Raw genomic sequence first — 20,896 nt, 5'->3', positions numbered from 1 at the left:
CCAGCCTCCAGTTTCTGGCTAGCTTGAATGTCAGTTAACTCTTTGAGCCCCGTACTTTGCAACTGACATCCAGACTAACTTACTGAGTAGTACTCCTTGGGGAGCAGTCAAATTACTTAATTTCAATAGGACTACTCAGGAATAATTTAGTCTGGACATCAACCAGTGTTTTCTTTGGGTAGGAACAGAACAACAATCTCTGTGTTGACAATCATGATGGCTGCAGCAGAAATGAAGCCGAACTGCATCAGGTTTGCCTGAATGATCACAAACGGGTTTATAATGAACCTCTGCCTTGGATAAACACCCATGAGAAAAATAGATTAATTCTCTGAAGTGGGAAGAGCTAGTGGCTAAGCAGATCTCACCTCCACACCCCTGCCTGTGTTCTGTTATTGAATTGTGTTAAAAGGTTAATCTTTCCAGAAGCTTTAATCCCCTGAAAGGGTGAGGCTCTTACAGCAGCAAGCACAGCCTAAGAGGGAGGGAGTTCTGAAATTAAAAGCAGGAGGAAGGGTTTCCAAACTATTGATGGTCTTTTGTAATTCAGCTTTCTGGGAGGCTTTGAAGAGTGAGTGAAGGGTCTTTTTCAAGATGTAGTCTATGTTTTCATCCTCTCTGCCTGGTTCCTTCCACTGCTGCTTACACCAGAAACAAAACATTTAAAGAGCACATCCTTCTGTCCATTTTGAAACTGGCTTTGAAATATGAGTATGACGTGATCAGGGAACATTTACCTCAATAGCCCTTAGTTTTCATCATCCCCTACAGCTCCTCTGGCCTCTTCTGACTCACAGTGGGTGTTGTAGATGTCTTAACAGGGCCTTCAGACAGGAAACTCTCTGCAAAGCAGATCAGTTAATTATTATGCTGATAAGCATATGGAGTATGCCCTGTACAAAATATCCCTCCTCTTCCAAAGGGAGCAGTGAGTCTCTGTAGCGGCTGTAAACCTGCTGCATTTTCTCTACTACAAGGCATGGATGTTTCCTTTTGCACTGAATTCTCCGCTTAGATCTCTTGTTTAGAGCATGAGTGGACAGACTTCAGGTTTGCTGGATCTACTTTGTTTTTTTTAATTGATCCACCAATGAGTGTAAAATAGCATCTTGGAATGGAGAATGAAATATGCTTAAAATTAAGGAACAGGTTGCTTTGAAGCACATGCTCATGCTCAGCCAAGGGAATGTGTTGCACAGGGCTCCCAGACCTCTCTGAGGGGAGGGGGGGAAATCACTCCTCCTTTCTCCCCAAGCTTTCTTCTTTTCCGTTGCCTAATGGGGGTGTGTGTGCATTTTGTTGTTGCTATTGTTACACAATTGTGGATTAGAAACCCTTGGTGATCTGTCTTACTAAGTTTCTTCTACCAGTAGAAACCAGTGCTTGAGATATGGAGGGAATGGTGAAACCCATAAGCCCCATCTTCCCCAAGTCACCCATATTTCATCCAAATTGTGATCCCTCTGTAGCTTTCTATAACCAGTAGCCTAGACGGCCAGGGCTCTTCTGCCCACCCCCCTCATTTGCGCACAGATCTACTGCCTGCTCATCCCTGACTTAGATAATTGGTGTCAACTTGGCAGCTGATACGAAGTCTCCATAGGAAAAGAGAGAGAGCATAATGTAGGGTGATTAATGGAATGAGCTGGGAAGATCCCAATTCATATCAGCTGTCAGTCATGAAATTGCTGGATGGCTTTGGGCAAGTTGCTCTTCTTCCACTACGTAAATACCAATAATATTTCCTCTTGTCTCTAAAGTCCCTCAGGGGTGGCATGCACATGGAATAGTGGGATGTATTGTGTCTTATTTGTTGCATTACATAAGGAGTGTCAATTCTATTTTTATACCCTCTGTATTGTCTACCAGCTGGATCTGGCTCATTCCAGTGACTGATAATTAATAAACATTGTGGTAGTGTGAGTACAGCTTGCTACTTCACCAGAGTGCTAATTCTTTTCTGTTGAGCATCCACAACAAAGGCTCCAAATAGGTCTTTCCCGTGTGTATTTTTAAGGGAATGCCATCAAATTTAATTTCCTTGAAGAAAAACAAAGAGTTCTGGAACTACTTCTCTCGCCAACTTGTTTGAAGCCTTATAACCAATGCGATGTTTCTGTTTTTCCACAATAGCATGTTCTCGTATGCACTACTTACCTACTTGATGAATTTGGAATAATTTAAATCTCTCCATGAGCCTTTCTTTATTAAAGATGAAGAGAAGAATGCTAATCCCCCCCCAAAAACATTTAAGGATTCCCCCCCATAATTTCACTGAACTCCCCCCCCGCCAAACCGAATAACCCGTATCTTCAGTCCCCAAAACATATTTCCCCCCAAAGTGTCATTTTTCTCCCCCACAAAACAGACAAATCAAAACTGAAGTGAGGAGTTGCTCCTCAAGCTTTCCCTGTTTGCACCACAGATGCGGAAATATGTCTCGGTTCTGTAAAACAGTTGTAGTGAGTTCCTGGCTCATAAGTAGTTATTATTATTTTAATTTGTTATTTTATTTAATACATTTCTATACTGCCCAAAATGCAAGTTCTCTGGGGGGTTTACAAAACAATAAAAACAGCCAATAAAAGATTAAAACATTTCAACAATTAAAATTTAAAAGTTTAAACTATTAAAACACAATTAAAACAATTAAAACAGTATCTAATTAAAAGCCTGGGTGAACAAATGCGTCTTGACTGCCCTTTTAAAAGTTGTAAGAGATGGGGAGGCTCTTATTTCAGTAGGAAGTGTGTTCTAAAGCCTCAGGGCAGCAATGGAGAAGGCATGTCCCTGAGTAGCCACCAGACGAGCCAGTGGCAACTGCAGACGAACCTCTCCAGATGATCTCAATGGGCGGTGTGTTTCATAGCGAAGAAGATGTTCTCTTAAATACCCAGGGCCCAAGCTGTTTAGGGCTTTATAGGTTATAACCAAACTTTTTATTTTGCCTGGAAACTTACCGGCAGCCAGTATAGATGTTTTAAGATAGGAGTGATATGCTCTCTCCGAGATGACCCAGAGACCAATCTGACCACCGCATTCTGAATTAACCGCAGTTTCTGGACTATGCACAAAGGCAGCCCCACATAGAGTGCATTGCAGTAGTCAAGTCTGGAGGTGACCAGCAGATGTACTGCTGTTCTGAGGTCATTTATCTCAAGAAACTGATGCAGCTGGCATATCAGCCCAAGCTGATAAAAGGCACCTCTGGCCACTGCCTCAACCTGGGACACCAGGGAGAGTTTTGTGTCCAGAAGCACCCCCAGACTGCATACCTGTTCCTTCTGGGGAAGTGTGACCCCATCCATAACAGGCAGATCAAAATCATCTCCTGAGTTCCAACCCCGCACAATAAGTACCTCCGTCTTATCTGGATTCAGCCTCAGCTTATTACCTCTCATCCAGCCCATCACTGCCTCCAGGGAGGCATTTAGGGAGGTTGTGCCCTCTCCTGATGACGTTGACATGGAGAAATAGATTTGGGTGTCATCAGCATACTGATAACACCCTGCACCAAATCTCCTGATGAACTCTTCCAGCGGTTTCATGTAGATATTAAACAACATCAGAGACAATATGGAGCCCTGAGGGGCACCATACGAAAGTTCAGTTTTTGAAGAACAACAGTCCCCAAGAGACACCATCTGGAATCTGCCCGAGAGGTAAGAGTGGAGCCACTGCAAAGCAGTGCCTCCCACCCCCAACCCCCTCAGACGCTCCAGAAGGATACTGTGGTCGATACTATCGAAAGCCTCCGAGAGGTCCAAAAGGACCAACAGAGTCACACTTCCTCTGTCAATTCCCAATTGGAGCTCATCCATCAGGCTGACCAAGGCAGTCTCCACCCCATAGCCCACCTGAAAGCCAGTCTGAAATGGGTCTAGATAATCAGTTTCATCTAAAACTGCCTGGATTTGGGAGGCCACCACCCTCTCAATTACCTTGCCCAGCCACGGAAGGTTGGAGACAGGCCTATAGTTGCTCAAGCAGTTGGCAAGGACTTTGTTCCAGTTGACCTCTATGAACTTTGACCATGTGTGTCTTATGATCTGAAGTTCTAGGCAATAGAGATAAAACCTATAAAGAAAACTTTGAAAGTTTGGGGGATTACTTCACACATATGAATGTGTGTTATCTATGTGTAAGATGGCGATGTCCAATGATGTCATGTATGTCTGTATCCTAGCCCATGAAACCTTGATCAAGAAAGATCCTTTCCACAAGACATGTTAATGTTCCCAGTCTTCTCTGTTTGATTCAGATGGAGACTTTTTGATAGTTGCTATCCTTTGTAGTTGAATCAAGAAGGCTTCTAGTTTGAGTAATGGCAATAATGGTGCATCATACTCCTTTTTTGTCTTTCAGTGTATAAACTTCATGAAGGATTCTTGGACAGAAATATTTTATGTTAATCTACACCTAGGCAGAGGAGCCTGCAAAATAAAATACTACACAGTGTATGTGTCAGTAGCTCCATTCCCAGAGTGATTTTAAAAGGGCACAATGTTCCTTCAATGTGGAACAAGCATACAGAATATCTTGGATGCACATTGTTTTTTATGCTAAAGAAACTTTTGGATAACTTGTCAGGAGTGAGTGGAGATTGATACAATTAGATATGTCTATAAGTGGTAATTGTGAACAGATCAAGCCCCCACTCATGCCTGCCATTTGGAACCTAAGTGGCCCAGAGAGCATATCTACACTTCACATTTATATGAGTTTTAAACCATTTTAACTGTTGTGGCTTCCCTTCAAACAATTCTGTGAACTCTATTTTGGTGGAGGTGCTGAGAATTCTGTTAGATCCCAAGCCCCCCTTGTACAATAATTGTTCCCAGGGTTCGCTAGGAAGAAGGAATGGTGATTAACTTATGGCTGTAGTGTAAATATGCCCTATACAGTGCATGGAAAAATAACTGGTGGTTTCCAAGAAGTCATATTAGTAGTTGCAGGAACTGGGGTTTCCCTTAATCCAAACCAGTAGTGCCTTAAAAGCAAAAATTTGGCCAATATAAAGCTCCACTGGGTGTTCGGTTTCGTGTTTGTTTTGTTGTTGCAAAGGTTTGGCTCTTCCCTATTCCATCTTCTCTTAATTTGATTTTGTGGTGATCTCATCTTAGTGACTGCTTTCCTTGGAACTCAGCAGCTGCCAGGAGAGAATTTGATTTCACAATACAGCACAAGCAGAGAGGGAAGGGAATGGGGGTAGGTTCTCTATCCAGAACACTCAAAGGCACTCATTCCTGGTCTTTTGAAGAATGTTGTCACCTGTGCTTTGCTTCTGAGATGGAGGTTTCTGCGAGGGAACAGATTATTTATCCCATTTTTAAATTGGAAGCCCTTCCCTTCATTATTCTTCAGTTGTAGAAACGTGATGTTCCTAGTACTTGTGTTTCAAGATCAAGTATGCATCTTACTTGGAAATAAGATGACTGCCTTTGCTCAATATGTTGAGGGACAAGTCACTCAATTCAACCTTATAGTTTTGTAAAATGTTTTGGTTCTCACAGCTAGATGCACTCCAGTCCCAGTGAAACAAGTGTGGGGCAATGGAGAGACGTGGGGAAGCACTCTCTGAAAATTCACATCTGGACAACAAAGAAGATGGAACAACCTCTGGTGTGTCTTCTCTCTGCTTGAATGATGTGGAAAACATGCAGGTGGACATGCTGGAGAAGGCGAGGGAGCTCTTCCAACTCTGTGACAAAGAGGAAAAGGGTTTTATAACCAAGCTTGACATGCAAGTAAGTAGATTTGACTCTGCCTCCTTCTTTCTGGAGGGAAAAGCTCTTGTTCTAATCCATAACTGGAAGAACTCTCTGAATTCTTGATTTCAGTTGCCTTTGATTGGGTGGGCTCAAACATCACACGAAACCAAGGTTAAATCTCTGTTCTGTGCAACATCTCCTAGCCTTGGGAGCATGCCCCTCCACCCACCCACATAAGAGTTGGAAGAATTCTACTTCCAACTGTGGCTGGAAACAAACCAAGATTATCTACAACTTCCAAACTGACCAATCTTATTCTCACCAGAGTGCTTGAAATAAGTTGCAATCTGAACCCAAGGTACTGAGAGAGGTCCCTGGCTGAGATCCTAGAGAGCCACGGTTAGTCAGTGTAGACAATACTAACTTAGATGGAGCAATGGTCTTACTCGGTCTATATGAAGCTGCCTTGTACTATCTATGAATCTTGTGCTGCTGTCAAAAGCATAGTAGAAGAGCCAGTAAAGGGAGTTGATACTATTTGTGGCTCAAAGTGTGCAGGGCCTGTAACACCTGTGTGTTATGGTACAAGCATTTTTACTCCTTGCAAACTGGCTTCTACCAGGCTTTCAAAGAGTTAAATACTATTCAGGTTGCTTGGGAATTGTCACCTGTTCAGTGCAGCCTTCTAAGTGCTAATTATAGGAATGGGGTATGTTTATTAAACAAGAGCTGGTTTAACTGGTGTGTTATTGTGAAATAAATTATGAAATGTCAGACTGTACACACACACACCTCTGTTGTTTTAATACACAAAATCTGTTTGTGTATTAATGCACATAAATAGATTGTCTTGTACCAAAATTGTGTCTATTGCCATGGTTAGGTACCACCGTGTGAAATTGTGCTTATAAGATGATGTTTGGGCTATTGCCTTATGGCAGAGTTTTGCATTAAATCAATTTTTGTGAGACTGGGCTCTTCGCAAGCTCCCATGCCTTGAGTTTGTCAAAGCTCAAAATTCAAAGGTGTGAGAGTTGCAGTGAACTCTGAGCCAATCTACACATTCAGCAAAGGTTTCCCCACCATTCCAATGGCCATTGGCAGTTAGCATGATCCCAAGAAGACTACCTTCTTCTGGGTGTGATGGTTTTCTGCATGCACTGATTTTCTTGGTGTCGGTAATCACTTGCATTCTGAAACAGTGCTGTCCTATGAGGACTGTACCATGTGATTCTTCTGAATGTGGAGATTGTGGCTCTGGTGTGAAAATGGATTCCATAGGAAATTTAGCCATAAGACGTTGCCAGCTGCTGATCAAGTGAGTGGAGGCATCTCTCCCCTATGGCTGTGAAGGACTTCTTCCTTCCTTGGGTTTTTTTGTCTGGATTTGGGTTTGGCATGCATGGGATTGCTGAGGTAAAAATATATAATTGTAACTTGCTTCATTTGAGTATGGCCACTTGACAACCTTGGAAATGGTGGCAGTAGCAAGGAAACAGGTTGAGAGGATGTTTCCTGCCCCCACCTGTTAATTATGGGTCAAAATCCTGAATTTGATCCTCCTTTTTTTCTTTTCCTCTGCAGCGGCTGCAAAGTGAACTGCCCCTCACTACTGAACAACTGGAAGCTGTTTTTGACAGCCTAGAGCAAGACAATAACGGGTATCTCACACCAGTCGAATTCAGCATGGGACTAGGTAAGAAAAGTGAGGGAGTCCTGAAATCAGCAAATACATAGTATGTGTGTGTATGCATGACTGTATGTTTTCAGTCATGTAAAAACCTATATTTGTCTGTGTGTAGAGAGTTCGACTCCTTTTTCACATCAGTATATGGATCTTGGGAAGTGGGGCCAGTGGACACAATCCCTCACCCCCTTAGCACATTCAGTATACACTGGGGTGGAGGTGGGGAAAGTCAGCATACCCCTATTTAATCTGTACATAGATCAACACTATGCCAGAACCTAAATGTGGCCTTCTTGGACCACTTGCAGTTTTTATTAGGTGGTCATGGCAATGGAGTGAGGTCCGGCATGCACAATGTGCTGTGGCAATGAAGTAGAGGTGCAGACAGAGGCAGTGAAGGAGGAGGTTCAAGCCAGGGCTATCCATGGCATTTGTTCATTCATTCATTCATTCATTCATTCATTCATTTGATTTCTATACTGCCCTTCCAAAAATGGCTCAGAGTGGTTTACACAGAGAAATAATAGATAAATAAGATGGATCTCTGTCCCCAAAGGGCTCACAATCTAAAAAGGAACATGAGATACACACCAGCAACAGTCACTGGAGGTACTGTGCTGGGGGTGGATAGGGCCAGTTACTCTCCCCCTGCTAAATAAAGAGAATCACCACGTTAAAAGGTGCCTCTTTGCCAAGTTAGCAAGGGTAAAGTGTTATTTAATGTGTTTTGTTTGGTATAACGCAGTCACTGTTTAGAACTATCGTATATACCTCATGACAAATCTGGAGCTGTTGGAATTGCCTGGGGTGTAAGCTGCCCCTGACTTTTTTCCATCAGAAGAGATCATCCAATTAAATAAGATCCAGAATAAGGCATGCACAGGTGGAATGTCTTGCACATGTCAGATTTTTTTGGGTTGGTTTTTCTCTTCTTCAGCCCTTGTATCTGCCACAAATATGTCCCTGAAGGCTGTGGGACCTCTTTTTTTGATAGGGTAAACTGCTATCATAGGCAATAAAATTGGCCCTGTGTCAAAGCCTTTTTGTAGCTCCTGCAAGTAGCATCACAACCCTCAGGGTTGTGACTTGAAACCAGTCTCCAAAATTGTGTAACTTGTAAGTCAGCCATCCAGTGATATTGGTGCTTGCCTCCGATTCTGAATGCCATTTTGTGATCTTGGTGGCTCTGGGGCAGCTCCCATCATCGTCCTCTGCCCCACTGTAAATAATAGCACCATTGCCCTGCAAAACTATGGTGCTACAGAAATGCATACATTTAGAAAATATGTGGTGTTTCAGGTCATATACATTTTCCCCTGATCTCCTGAATAACTGTTTGACTCTCTCATTATGTAAAGCAATGGGCATGATCAACTTTCCTGAAACACCCAGACTTCCATTTAGGTGATTCTGGTTTCAGATAGGGAGGTAATTATGATGCAAACCCCAGCTCTGTGTACCAAGACAGTTCTCTAATGCCATCATGCTTAAACTATCCAAACCACCCTATCCTCTGTTCTAGTGTCACTTGTTTGGCTGTTATTTAAGGGCTGTTTCATGGAAAGCAACAAGTCACTTTGCTGCTTCTGAAGCAGTGTGTTGTCTGGGATAATTCCTACCCCTTTTCCAAACCTGGAGAAAGCTCAGCATTTCTTGTCTTGTCAGATAAAATTTGTGGACCCTTGCTTACATCATTTTTCCTACATGGGCAGAGAGATGCTGGCCCACATGGCTGCCAGAACATGACTACAATCAGAAACTCGGGCAAATGTCCATGAGAATTATTCTAGTTTTTATTTTCATAGCAACCAGTGAAGCAAGTTAGTCTGAGAATGAGTGAGTAGTCCAAAACTGACCATTGAACTTTGTGGCCAAGTGGGGATTTGAACTTGGGTTCCCCTGGTCCAAACCAACATCCTGTCCACTATATCACACTGGCTCTTTTTCTTGAATATATTGTGTAGACTGACTCTTTTACTTTGTGTGGATGCACTTGGAAGCTACTGCCTTTATGTGGCTTCCCAATTGCAGGTGTATGCAGTGAAGCACAGGCCTAATTTTCATACTTGATACTGTACGCAGGTGTATATGTATATTTTCCCTTCACCCGTTGTCAGGGTCTGGATGGCAGTATTTTAAAACTACACCTGGAGGGTGTGTTCAGCTCGGAGTCTCCAAGGTTGGTGGTTTGAGCTGGAGAAACTGAAGCCTGAAGTGCAGCAAGCAGAACTTTCTGCTCTGTTGAATGGGCTTAGTGGTGTGCACAGAACTGGTGCCTGCTGGTTTGAAATTTGGGGGGGGGGATATCTTTAAGGACGAGGGGGAGGGTGCTCTTACCCCTCCCGCTGTGTTTCCCCCGCTGGCGCTGTCTTTTAAAATGGTCCAGCGGGGTGGCAGCATACCTCCTTGCCTCTCCGCTGGACTGTTTTAAAAGAGCGTGGACAGGGGAAACATGGCAGGAGGGGTAGGAGCACTCTCCCCCATCCTTAAAGATATCCGCCCCCCACCTTTGAACCATCTGAACTTCTGGACATTCCAACCGTTTTGGAGGCCTGTAAAAGGGCCTCCAAACCAGTTAGTGCACATTCCTAACTGGGCTCTGAGCGTACATACCAGGCCTGGCCAATCCAGAGGCTTCCTTCTACCTGCCTATCACAGGAGCTGATGTTTCACACTCTTGTTCGCAGCTTCACCTGAGGAAGACTCTGAGGAAGCCTGAGTATGCACAATCTGTGGCAACTATAGAGGCCCAGTCTCTGCCTCAGACCTTGAAATGCCCTGCTCTTTCCTTGGAGCCGCTGATACCTATGCAGTAAAAATGTCCTGTGTGGGATGTGGTCTTAAGACATGAGGTTCAATCATGGCAAAGAAATTTTGAATTCTTCTCCCTATAGCACTTTATCTCTATCTTGCTGCCATCCCCTGGCCCCTGCAGTAAGGGAGAAGTTGGGTTGGTTTCCTGCAGCGTATTGAGGAATTCCTTAACCACTCCATTCACAAAGCGTGCTGGCTTAATACCCTGCATCCTGAGGTTGAATGCCTTTGAGTTCAGTGGGCCAAGTTGGTGAGGAGAGATGCACCTGCAGGCTTCTCAGGTTTCTCTGGATTAGGATTCACTTTCAGTGTATCCAATTGCTATGAAGCACATGTTGTCAGTATTTCAGGCAATGATTGTGTTTCCCTCTCCTCTGCTACCTGAACTGCAAATGGGGCATTTGCAGCTTGGATAGCACATAGTCTGCATCTCCCAGAGGACAGGATCGTATGTACTGTGCTGTAAAAGATCAACATTCTGCTCTGGAAGTAACCCACATTCATCTCGAGACAAGCAGGGCTGAATTTCCTTTCCCCACTATCTTCTGGAGACATTTCCAGTTTGTAGCTCTGGTATGGTCTGTAATGGAGCTGTAGCTCAGTGTTAGAGCATCTGCTTTGCATACAGAGGGTCCCAGGTTGAATCCTAGGCATCTCCAGATAGGGCTGGGGAAGAGTCCTGCCCAAAGCCTTGGAGAGCTGCTGCCAGTCAGTGTAGACAATACTGAGCTGCATGGACCCAAGGGTCTGGGTTGGTAGAAGGCAGCTTCCTATGTTCCTAGACACTACCTACATATATTTTCTGAGAAAGCCATAAGAAAGAGGGATGTCACCAAAATGGTCCACACAACTCCCACTGCATTTCTGGTTATATAGCTCTTCAGGGGAATATGGGGTCCAGGGTGGGGGTGGTACATATTCAATCCTTGGTCCAGGGCATTTATTCAAATAATGTCATACTTGTCATGGTTAACTTCCTAAATGCCAAATGTAAGGTCATATGTAATGTTCATATCAAATGTAAAATTCATTGCACTAGGCATTAATTGCCTTGGATGCAAACGTTCCTCTTGGATTCGTGTTGTTGTAAGTTTTTTATAGCTGACTTTTGCCTCATGTGTTTCAAGCCTGTTGCCACAAGGTCCAGTTCTTGGGGTGGTAACCTGTGCACCATACCAGATTTCATGCCTGCAGAGCATGACTATGGAATGCACACACCCTGCCAGTGAATGGTGGTGGGGCGGGGTGGGTTGTTTCATGCCATGCTGCTTCTCTAACAAGAAGGTGTCTTTCAACACTTTCAGTTGAGTGTTAAAGCTGCAAATGGTGTGGCTCCCTGAGCAGACATTCTGCATGAACTACTACAAAGAGACACCTGCCCATTGAGATCATCTGGAGAGGTTTGTCTGCAGTTGCCACCGGCTCGTCTGGTGGCTACTCGGGGACGGGCCTTCTCCATTGCTGCCCCAAGGCTATGGAACACACATCCTGCTGAAATAAGAGCCTCCCCAACTTTTAAAAAGGCAGTCAAGGTGCATTTGTTCACCCAGGCTTTTAATTAGATATTGTTTTAATTGTGTTATTAATAGTTTTAATGGTTTAAAATTTGAATAGTTGTAATCTTTTTATTTGTTTTATTGTTTTGTTGTAAACTGCCCAGAGACTTGCGTTTTGGGTGGTATACAAATGAGTTAAATAATAAATATGTATGAGCTGTGTGGACTTGAGCAGAGGCTCTGCTGGTATTTCTCTGCCCTTCTGCTGATAAGAGCCAGCCAAGTGTTCCATTTTCTTAAGAGAACAGTTTAAGTCAACAGTTCCATGAGTCTGACATAAAGAATGCTGATCAAAGCTATCAGAAGTGGAAGCTGGGCAAGAAGGTGATGACAGGATATTATTTGAACGGAACACAGTGATGTGTTTTGTACAAACTTAAATGTCTTGGTGTTCTATAGTTGGGCACACAACACAGGGACTTGACCCAGGTAATGTGATCAGGAGCCAGGAATGGCAGAGTGTAGCAATGCCAGTTACTGACCTTAATCTGAGTAGTTAACTCTTAAGTTGGTTCCCCTCATGGGATCAGACTAGTGATATAGCTGGGACTGAGTTGAGGAGAGCTTATCTCCTGCATATGTCCTTCCTCTGAATACCAGATGCTCTCCACTGTGTACATTTCTGTCATTATGGGGAGACTGCTCTAGATTAATCCATGTGGCAGGCAGCTACACCTGGGTAATGATCAGTGTTGTCGGTAAAAGGGATTCCCAGATGTTGACAACAACTCCCAGCACCCCCAGATACAGTTGTCCCTGGCTGGGGATTATAGAACTTGTAGTCAACATCTGGGAATCCTTGTTACAGGGAACTCTGCTGTTGACCTGCCCATGTGCAACAGCTTACTATGCACTCCCACCACCACCAATGAGAAGATGGCTTCCAGGCATCTTTCTTCTTGGAAACTAGCCACAGCCATGCTATAAAAGAAGCCTAGAACTGGGCAAGGAGCCCGATCCAGATAATTTAGGTCCTATCTCTGTACTTGAAGCTTATTTCCTTATTTATTTAACTTCCACAGGAAAGTTTATTGGAATTGAACCATACCAGTGCTCTGGAAGCACCAGTAATGAGGAGACCTTTGAATCAGGCTGGTCGGATGATTTGGACCAGACAGATGAAGAGAAGCGCTTTTGTTCCATGCTGCAACAGCTTGAAGCATCCCAACTCTTTGAAGAGTAAGCTGGAGCTCTCCAGTCTGTGCTTCCTTACTGCTATGAACTGATTACTATTACAGCTGTCGTCTTAAGGGCTTTGTTTTGTTTGGTCTCTTTGCTAAACTTCATGTGCTCTATTTCCTGTTCTTCTTCTAGAGCCACTCTTAATACCATGCTTTCTCAGTTTAGGTAAACCAATAAATGCCTTATATCCAGAATGGATAATATTGGTAAGGGTGGAAAGGGGAAGATTTTGGATGTGGAAGTTTATGTTCCATGTTGGGAACAAAGGTTATATTTTCCAGCTTTGTGTCTGTTCAGAGGAATCTTGAGTTCTAAGAGGCAGCATTACTACTACTACTTACGGCTGTTTATATACTGCTCTTCAACCAAATTTCACAAAGTGGTTTAAAGAGAAAAACAGATACAGTAATACATAAATAAGATGGTCCCCTGTGCCCAAAGGGGGTTCACAATCATAATCTAAAAAGAAATGTAAGACAGAAACCAGCAACAGCCAATGGAGAGATGCTGTGCTGGGGTTGGATAGGGCCAGTTGCTCTCCCCCTGATAAATATGAGGATAACCAATGTAAAAGATGTCTCTTTGCTCAGTTAGCAGGATACTAGCTTCCTTGAAGACTTTGAACTCACCATCTCACCCCTCGTTATCTGGGGTTCCCCATCACTGGAGGAGGGGTAACCAGGAGGATTAAGTCTGATGTTATATAAGCACTAATTCTTCTAAACCTCTTTTAAAATAAGTTCTTCATAGCCGTATTTGTGTGGTGCTAGGACAACATTTGCCTGTCAATCTCATGACAATATAATAATGTTGCTGCTTGTCTTTGCTCCAGTCAGAATGAGGTTCAGGAGCTCTGGGCTCGGCTTCGGAAAGAACGGCCAGAGCTCCTGGCCAGTTTTGAAGAGTTCCTGTTTCGCATTTCAGCATATGTCAGGGAAGTGCATCACGAGAAGGAGTCCATGGAACAGGCACTAAAACGGTAAGCAGTTTCCAGATACTCTTACTGCATGGTAAAGAAATGTTCACGAGAAATCCAGAATGTGCTACACTCAGTGAAACAGAGAGACCAATGCCACACCTTCAGGTGAGAGAAGCATGAGGATTGTGCCACTGGCCTCTCTTGGAGCGCCACATTTACCAGTAGAAGCTGGCAATTTGTGAGGGAAGGGGAGGAATGGCTCTTGACATAAGCAAGAGGGCTTGTGGACTCAAAAGGTAAAAGAGATAAGCCCTATTCATACTTTAAGTTGTACAAGTGTACAGAAACATGTACACTTGTACAATGTAATGTCTGAATAGAACCTATCTCTTTTGCCTTTTGAATCCATGTCTCTACACTCCTACATGTGTTTGTGTGAATGACTGTACCTGCGTTCATTTAAAAAGTTGAACCCTAGTATAGGCCCCTCATATACATGGTATGGATAGGAAGTGTACTGCTGTACCCATGTTCAACAAAATGTTTGAATAACTGTCCCTGTGTACACTGTATATACAATGTACAAGTGTTCAACATAATGTCTGAATAGGGCTATAGTATTGTGCTTTCTTTCAGTGGTTGACATCCTGACTAATGTAGCACAGTGCCTCTGAAGAGTTCCAGACTAATGCTGCACTGGTGCTAGTGTGTGTGTGTGTGTGTGTGTGTGTGTGTAATTTCAACAACCTCCTCTTCCCAGAAAGCCCCCTGTCACCCCAAAATACTGCCCTGAATGCTGCATGACCCTCAGGGACATAATTTTGGGTGGCATTGAGTGTTTCTTGGAGAAGAGGAGGCTGTTGAAATTTGCCGCCACTACTGAGCCAGCAGTGGAGCTGAATTAATTGAACCTTTCAGAATGAAACGGTGCTTCCTTAGTCAGGATGTCAGCCAGTAGCTTAGCATCCTTTAAATTTATGCTAAACATTGATGATGACAGAAGATTGCCACAGCAAAGTGAGAGCTGGATCACATACGGGGCTAAACATGGATATCAAAGTTACTGATTACCTATTAGGGAAAGAAAATAAATGTATTAACTTTTTGCCTATTTTGAGGAGTGGTCTTCATTACTTTTTTGAATAGAAAGCTTGAATACAAGTCAAATGAGATTGTCTCAATCTGTTGGAAAACATACAGAACCTGCTACATTATGAATGTGTTATGTATTATTATGAGCATTTTTTTTAAAGGAAAGTGTCTACATCTATGTTACCCTTTTTTCTTCTTCCATAACATTCACATCTGTAGTAAACATTCTTTAAGGTCTCTGTAAGCAACAGGTGCAGTTTAGCTGCAAAGTGTTTTGTTTTTTAGAAAATGTTTTCTGTTCATGCTGTGTTTTTCAACCTCTGTGGCACCCCCTAGTGCCAGAGAATTTCCATGTCTTTTGGAATGATCTAAATGTGATAAAACCTATCTGGCATTAACTGAAATGTATGTATATTGTCTGTTGAGGGGAGGGAGAGCTCTTTCTTCTCTTACTTAGTCTTCACTTTTTATAAAAACAGTTTTCCACTCTGCATTCCCCTTGTCCTGTATTTTTAGGAGGGAGACAGACCATGACAGAGAAATCAGATGCCTCTATGAAGAAATGGAACAACAAATTAAAGCAGAAAGGGAACAACTGCTCTGCCAGGTAAACTCCTTCACCCTCAAGGCCTTTGGGCTGGACATTTAGATCAATTGCTAAATCAACGAGTCACATCTTTGATTATTCTTATAGTGTTTTCAGAAGTGCTGGGACCTTGTTTTCATATGGTGCAGAGGAGGAACAAACTAAAACCCATTCATCTGCTCTTTATAGGAGTCAATGAGGCATAACAGGAGCAATCTGTTGCAGAAAGAACTGCGGAGCAAAGAACAGGAGTTTGAGAAAATGCTCTACCATCAGAAAAAGGTGACCTGGGGTTGATTCATGCATACCTGCACACTGCTCCATGTCTCATCTCTCATGCTTGCAGGTGGATTTGCCTTTCAGTGCAGGGGGAACCATTCTTCGCCATAAACCATTTGCTCCAGCCTGGCAAGAAAGCAGGCTGGACATACAGAAGGAGGCTTCCATGCCTGTACAGTGAATAGAGATCTGAATTTGACTGCCTGTCCCCATCTGCATTGTGATGCTCTTCTGGGCCCCATTGAACTGGCTGGATGCCACACTTGGTGCAGAAGGGGATCTCTGCTCTCAATCAGAGCTGCTAGTTGTTTCACATTATTACAGCTGGGTCAGGCCCTGTCATCTTGAGGGGATGGCTGGTGAGAGGAGAGTTGGTCTTGTGGCAGCAAGCATGACTTGTCCCCTTAGCTAAGCAGGGTCTGCTCTGGTTGCATATGAATGGGAGACTAGATGTGTGAGCACTGCAAGATATTCCCCTTAGGGAATGGAGCCACTCTGGGAAGAGCAGAAGGTTCCAAGTTCCCTCCCTGGCATCTCCAAGATAGGGTTGAGAGAGATTCCTGCCTGCAACCTTGGAGAAGCCACTGCCAGTCTGTGAAGACAATACTGAGCTTGATAGACCAATGGTCTGACTCAGTAAATGGCAGCTTCCTATGTTCCTATGATATGAAAGCTTTGACTGCAGCACTTGACCATGGCTGTGTTTACGCAGTTTCTTGAGGATGCAGAGAAATAGGAGGTGCTGTCTGTCATTGGCCAGAGAGTTGAGGGCCATTGGGAGGTTTGTACCCCTTGCTTCCCAGGAAGTATGGGATGGCCAGCTGGCCCCATCCATTGGTCAAGGAAGGAACATCTGTAGGGAGCCTGCTTCCCCACTCATTGCTAGAAAAGAACAACCTACTCCAGTCATCAGTTGTGCAAGAACTATAGAAAGGAAAGGAAGGGCTGTCTTGTTTCTGATTTGTGATTTTAAAGTTAGCCACTTTGGGCGGGAGGTGGGGGAGTAGGGGGAAGACCATCATGGGATTTTTGAGGTCCTTATGTGATTAGCAACTTTGTGTGAATTGCTCCTTCATATACAAATGTTAGTGAAAAGAATCCTTCTCTCCTAGTTTTTTCCTGCACTAATCCTAAAGGGAGAAAAACTGGGGTGAGCAAAGTAGGCTTTGAGAGGACAAGCCCTATGTGCACAACGTGTTGTGCAAACATGCACAAAGTGTTAGGGAAATGTTGCACCACAATGTAGGGGAAGTCAGTTCTCAGAGAGAGCCCTTCCTTCTTTCATAGTGTTGCATATGGTCATTTCTCTTCATAATCTCATTTGTCCTGCCTTCAGCAGCACTAACCGCCTTGGGATCACCCTTGAGATTAATCTTTACAGTCTTGATGCACAAGATTTAAAAAATGTTTCAGTCATAGGGTTCAGCAGGGTCATGCCAGCCTTCTAGAATTTGAGCTCCAGCTATGAGGGCCAGCTGAGCTGCTCTTGAGTTGACCTGCTAGTCTACTTGCAAAAGGCACTCTATCCTCCTGTGAACTTGGTATGATTACAGGATCCTTCACATCTTAGCTCCAACCAGGTGGGCCTATCTCCACCGCCAACATAAGGAAGGCCATCTGTTCTATTTGCACATGTCATTATCCTATGATTGTGTTCTCCTGTGGGAATGCAGTACAGAGATAAAGCAATGCCATTTATGTTATCAGTGTTTGTTTGGATAATTCTCCTGTCAGTATTTGCTCTGGGTTGTTGAACAACGAAGGAGCGGTTACATTAGAGTAAAATGGTAGAGAGGAAATTGAGCATTCTATAATGAGAGCCTTCTCAAGTCATTTTGTGACTAACTGGGTTCTTCTGGAACTCTTAGCCCTTTTTGTATCCTTATTGTATTGAATGATCTTCCTTGGCTCTGATTTTGTTATCTGGGCCCAATTCAAGATGCTAGTTATTGCTGAGCTTTTGGGCTCAGGATTCCTAGGTGTGCTGATGTGTTGGCTGTTCCATCCAGTTTTTATATATTTAAAATATTCTTAATCCACAACTCAAAGCAGCTTTCTGACAATGGCTCTGGTCTGTTGTACACAGTCCAGAGCCTTTGAATGGGGCAGTTTATAAATGTAATTAATAAATAATTATGGCTTTTTTTTAAAGCTGGAACATCAATTACAGTCCCAGAACTCAGAGCAGCTAGAGATGAGGGTGCAAAATGAGAGATTGCGGCATCTAAATGAAAGTCTCCTGGATCAACTGGAAAGAAGCAAATGGGAGTTGGAGGTAGCCCGGGATCACCTCCAACAACTGCAGAAAGAAGCTCAGCTAGAACAGGAGCAGAAGGACAGGTGTGTCAGGGTGGGCTATAGAGCATGCTGTGAAATGTATTGATTCCTTCTGCAAAGTTGAACTAGGATGTTCCAATGAATGAGTAGGTATGTATACACTGTACAGAAATGTATACATTAAATAGCAATGTGCTGCTGCTGCTGCTGGCAATTGATATAAGCCACAAGCACAATTATAGGAGTCCTGAGTGAATGCATTTGAAAATGCATGTTCGGTTACTTCACCACCACCTTCCTATGTGGTCTTAACACTGTAAAGTAACATGTGTCACTTCCTCTATATAAAGGTTCTGATGAAAATCCCTTCCCCTCTGTATTTGTCATGAGAGTGTGAAGGTCAGTTGGCACGGATAGGCAGCACTACAGAAATACAAGATGTTTTGTTTTAAATAAAAGGTCAGTCAAAACTTCTATTGTTAAAACCAATAGTCTGTGAACAAAACAGTACAGCAAACATTAACATTTATCTCTACAGTGATCAACCATGCTACCGTTTAAAAAAATTTCTGACGCAGCTTGAAAGCCAGCACTGCCAACGAAGCAACCTTTACTAACCTCTTGGGCTTTATTAGATAGTAAATTATCTATTTGCTATTGAATTGACCAAAAACTAGCTTCAGTCATATACTGGGATAAGAATGCCTGCATTGTTTAGGCTGCACAGAATGTTTCTTCAGGGCTATAGTGTATGTGTATGTGTGCGTACATACACATATATTGCACTCAGTCAAAAACCCACTTCAGGAGGGGGCTACTGAGAGCAAAGAAGTGGGAGATATGGGAAGATATGAGAGGACGGCGGGTCTTGTAGTAGCAAGCATGAATTGTCCCCTTTGCTAAGCAGGGTCCACCCTGGTTTACATTTGAATGGGAGACTATGTGTGAGAACTAAAGAGTTCCCCTTAGGGAATCTATTCTGCATGCAGAAAGTTCCAAGACCCCTCCCTGGCATCTCTAAGATAGAGCTGAGAGAGATTCCTGACTGCAACCTTGGAGAAGCTGCTGCCAGTCTGTGTAGACCAGGCTGCTCGACTTAGGGCTGCCCCCCCCAGCTGTTTTTGAATGGCAATTCCCATAATCCCCAGCCACAGTGGCCAATAGCCAGGGATTATGGGAATTGTAGACCAACATCTGCGGGATGGCTGAAGGTGAGCAGCCCTGGTGTAGACAACACTGAGCTAGATTGACCAATGGTCTGACTTGGTATAAGGCAGCTTCCTATGTTCCTCAGTGAAGCATAGTTGTAGTTTACTCTTCAGTGGTGGGTTTCTCAGCTACTTAATTTAATGCTTCTAGGAACTGCACAGAAGCCTAGCAGCATAATTTCTAATGTCTTATTTAGAGCTGGCGCATGCATTTAGAAAGGGGATGCACTGAGAGAGAGCTGGTTTTGTGATAGTGAGCATGAATTGTCCCCTTTGCTAAGCAAGGCCCACCTTGAATTGCATCTGAATGGGTGACTACATGTGAGCACTTTTAAGATGTTCCCCTTAGGGGATGGGACCATAGTTCAGTGGAAGAACACCTGCATGCTTGTATGCAGAAGATGTCAGGTTCACTCCCTAGTATCTCCAGATAGAGATGGGAGAGAATCCTACTGATACCTTGGAGAGCTGCTTCCAGTCAGAGTAGACAATACTGAGCTAGATGGACCCATGGTCTGACTTGGTAAAATGCAGTTTCCTATGTTCCTATGAGAGTGCGCCCACCATGAAGGTCCCAGCACTGTCTTGACACATCACTTTATTGCATGGGGTGGGGGGAGACTGTTTTATTTGTATAGCCCTTGTATACACCCTCCAAATACTAGTACCCACCCACACAATAAAGTGCTGTGCTGGGAGGTTGTCAGGACATTTATGGTGGGTGCACTCTCATAGGAAGCTGCCTTACACCAAGTCCCAATACTAGTTTAGTACCCATCCACATGATAAAGGGATGTGCCAGGCGGGCATTGGGACATCCACAGAAGACATCATCATGGGTACAATCTCAGCACATTCCCTTTCTAAATAAATGGGCCGGTAAGGTATTGCTCAGATTGGCCCTAAATGAGGCAGTGAGAGAAAATGTTGTTCTGCCAGTGGCACACATTGGCTGGTCAGCTTACTAGAATTGTGATCCTAGGTCTCACTATCCCCAGCCCAGTGTGAATTTGTTCAACCAAGCTGCCACTCCCTATGACATCAATGGGTCTGTGTTTTGGCCATTTTATCGATACTTGCAAAGGACAACACTTGTAAATCTCAATACTTCTGTAACACACATACATGCCTTTCTTTGCCTTAACCCAGGGATGTATTTCAAGTCTCTAAGAACATGCAGAAAGAAAAACAAAGTCTTCTGCGACAACTGGAGCTGCTTAGGTAAGGAGACCATCTTGAAAGACTCTTTATTTCTCTCAAGAGTTTGTTGACATACCTAGTAAAGGTATGTCAACAATATAAGTTGTTCATATACTGCTTTTAAAAAAATGTTCTCAAAGTGGTTCACCACAGTGAAAGGAATGAGAAGATTGTGAACCCCTCTGGGACAGGGGGCCATCTAAAGAGAAACACAAAGGAATCTCCAGCAACAGCCATCATGGTGGGAGGGATGCTGTGCTAGGCTGAATATAGTCAGTTGTGCTCCCCCTGCTAAATAGAAGAGAGCCATCACTTTAAAAGGAGCAACTCTGTCCAATTAGCAGGGCTACCTTACACTAAGGAAGCCCCAAGTATTGTACCACTT

General features: G+C 43.6%; 1 protein-coding gene across 1 annotated transcript in view; it reads left to right on the top strand.

Annotated features, from left to right (window-relative positions):
• CRACR2B (calcium release activated channel regulator 2B) overlaps positions 1-20,896 on the top strand; it is a 60,118-nt gene that overhangs the window by 17,511 nt on the left and 21,711 nt on the right. Inside the window, exons 2-9 of the mRNA XM_053308952.1 lie at positions 5,514-5,747; positions 7,296-7,407; positions 12,791-12,947; positions 13,783-13,929; positions 15,478-15,568; positions 15,737-15,829; positions 17,979-18,166; positions 20,461-20,532. Coding sequence (XP_053164927.1) covers positions 5,553-5,747; positions 7,296-7,407; positions 12,791-12,947; positions 13,783-13,929; positions 15,478-15,568; positions 15,737-15,829; positions 17,979-18,166; positions 20,461-20,532 — 1,055 coding nt within the window. The 5' untranslated portion in view covers positions 5,514-5,552. The remainder of the gene's footprint in view (positions 1-5,513; positions 5,748-7,295; positions 7,408-12,790; positions 12,948-13,782; positions 13,930-15,477; positions 15,569-15,736; positions 15,830-17,978; positions 18,167-20,460; positions 20,533-20,896) is intronic.

This window comes from Hemicordylus capensis, chromosome 1 (assembly GCF_027244095.1).
Source record: "Hemicordylus capensis ecotype Gifberg chromosome 1, rHemCap1.1.pri, whole genome shotgun sequence".
In the NCBI taxonomy this organism is placed as follows: Eukaryota; Metazoa; Chordata; class Lepidosauria; order Squamata; family Cordylidae; genus Hemicordylus; species Hemicordylus capensis.
Note: the sequence above shows the minus strand (reverse complement) of the source record. Positions and strands in the feature narration are given on the sequence as shown.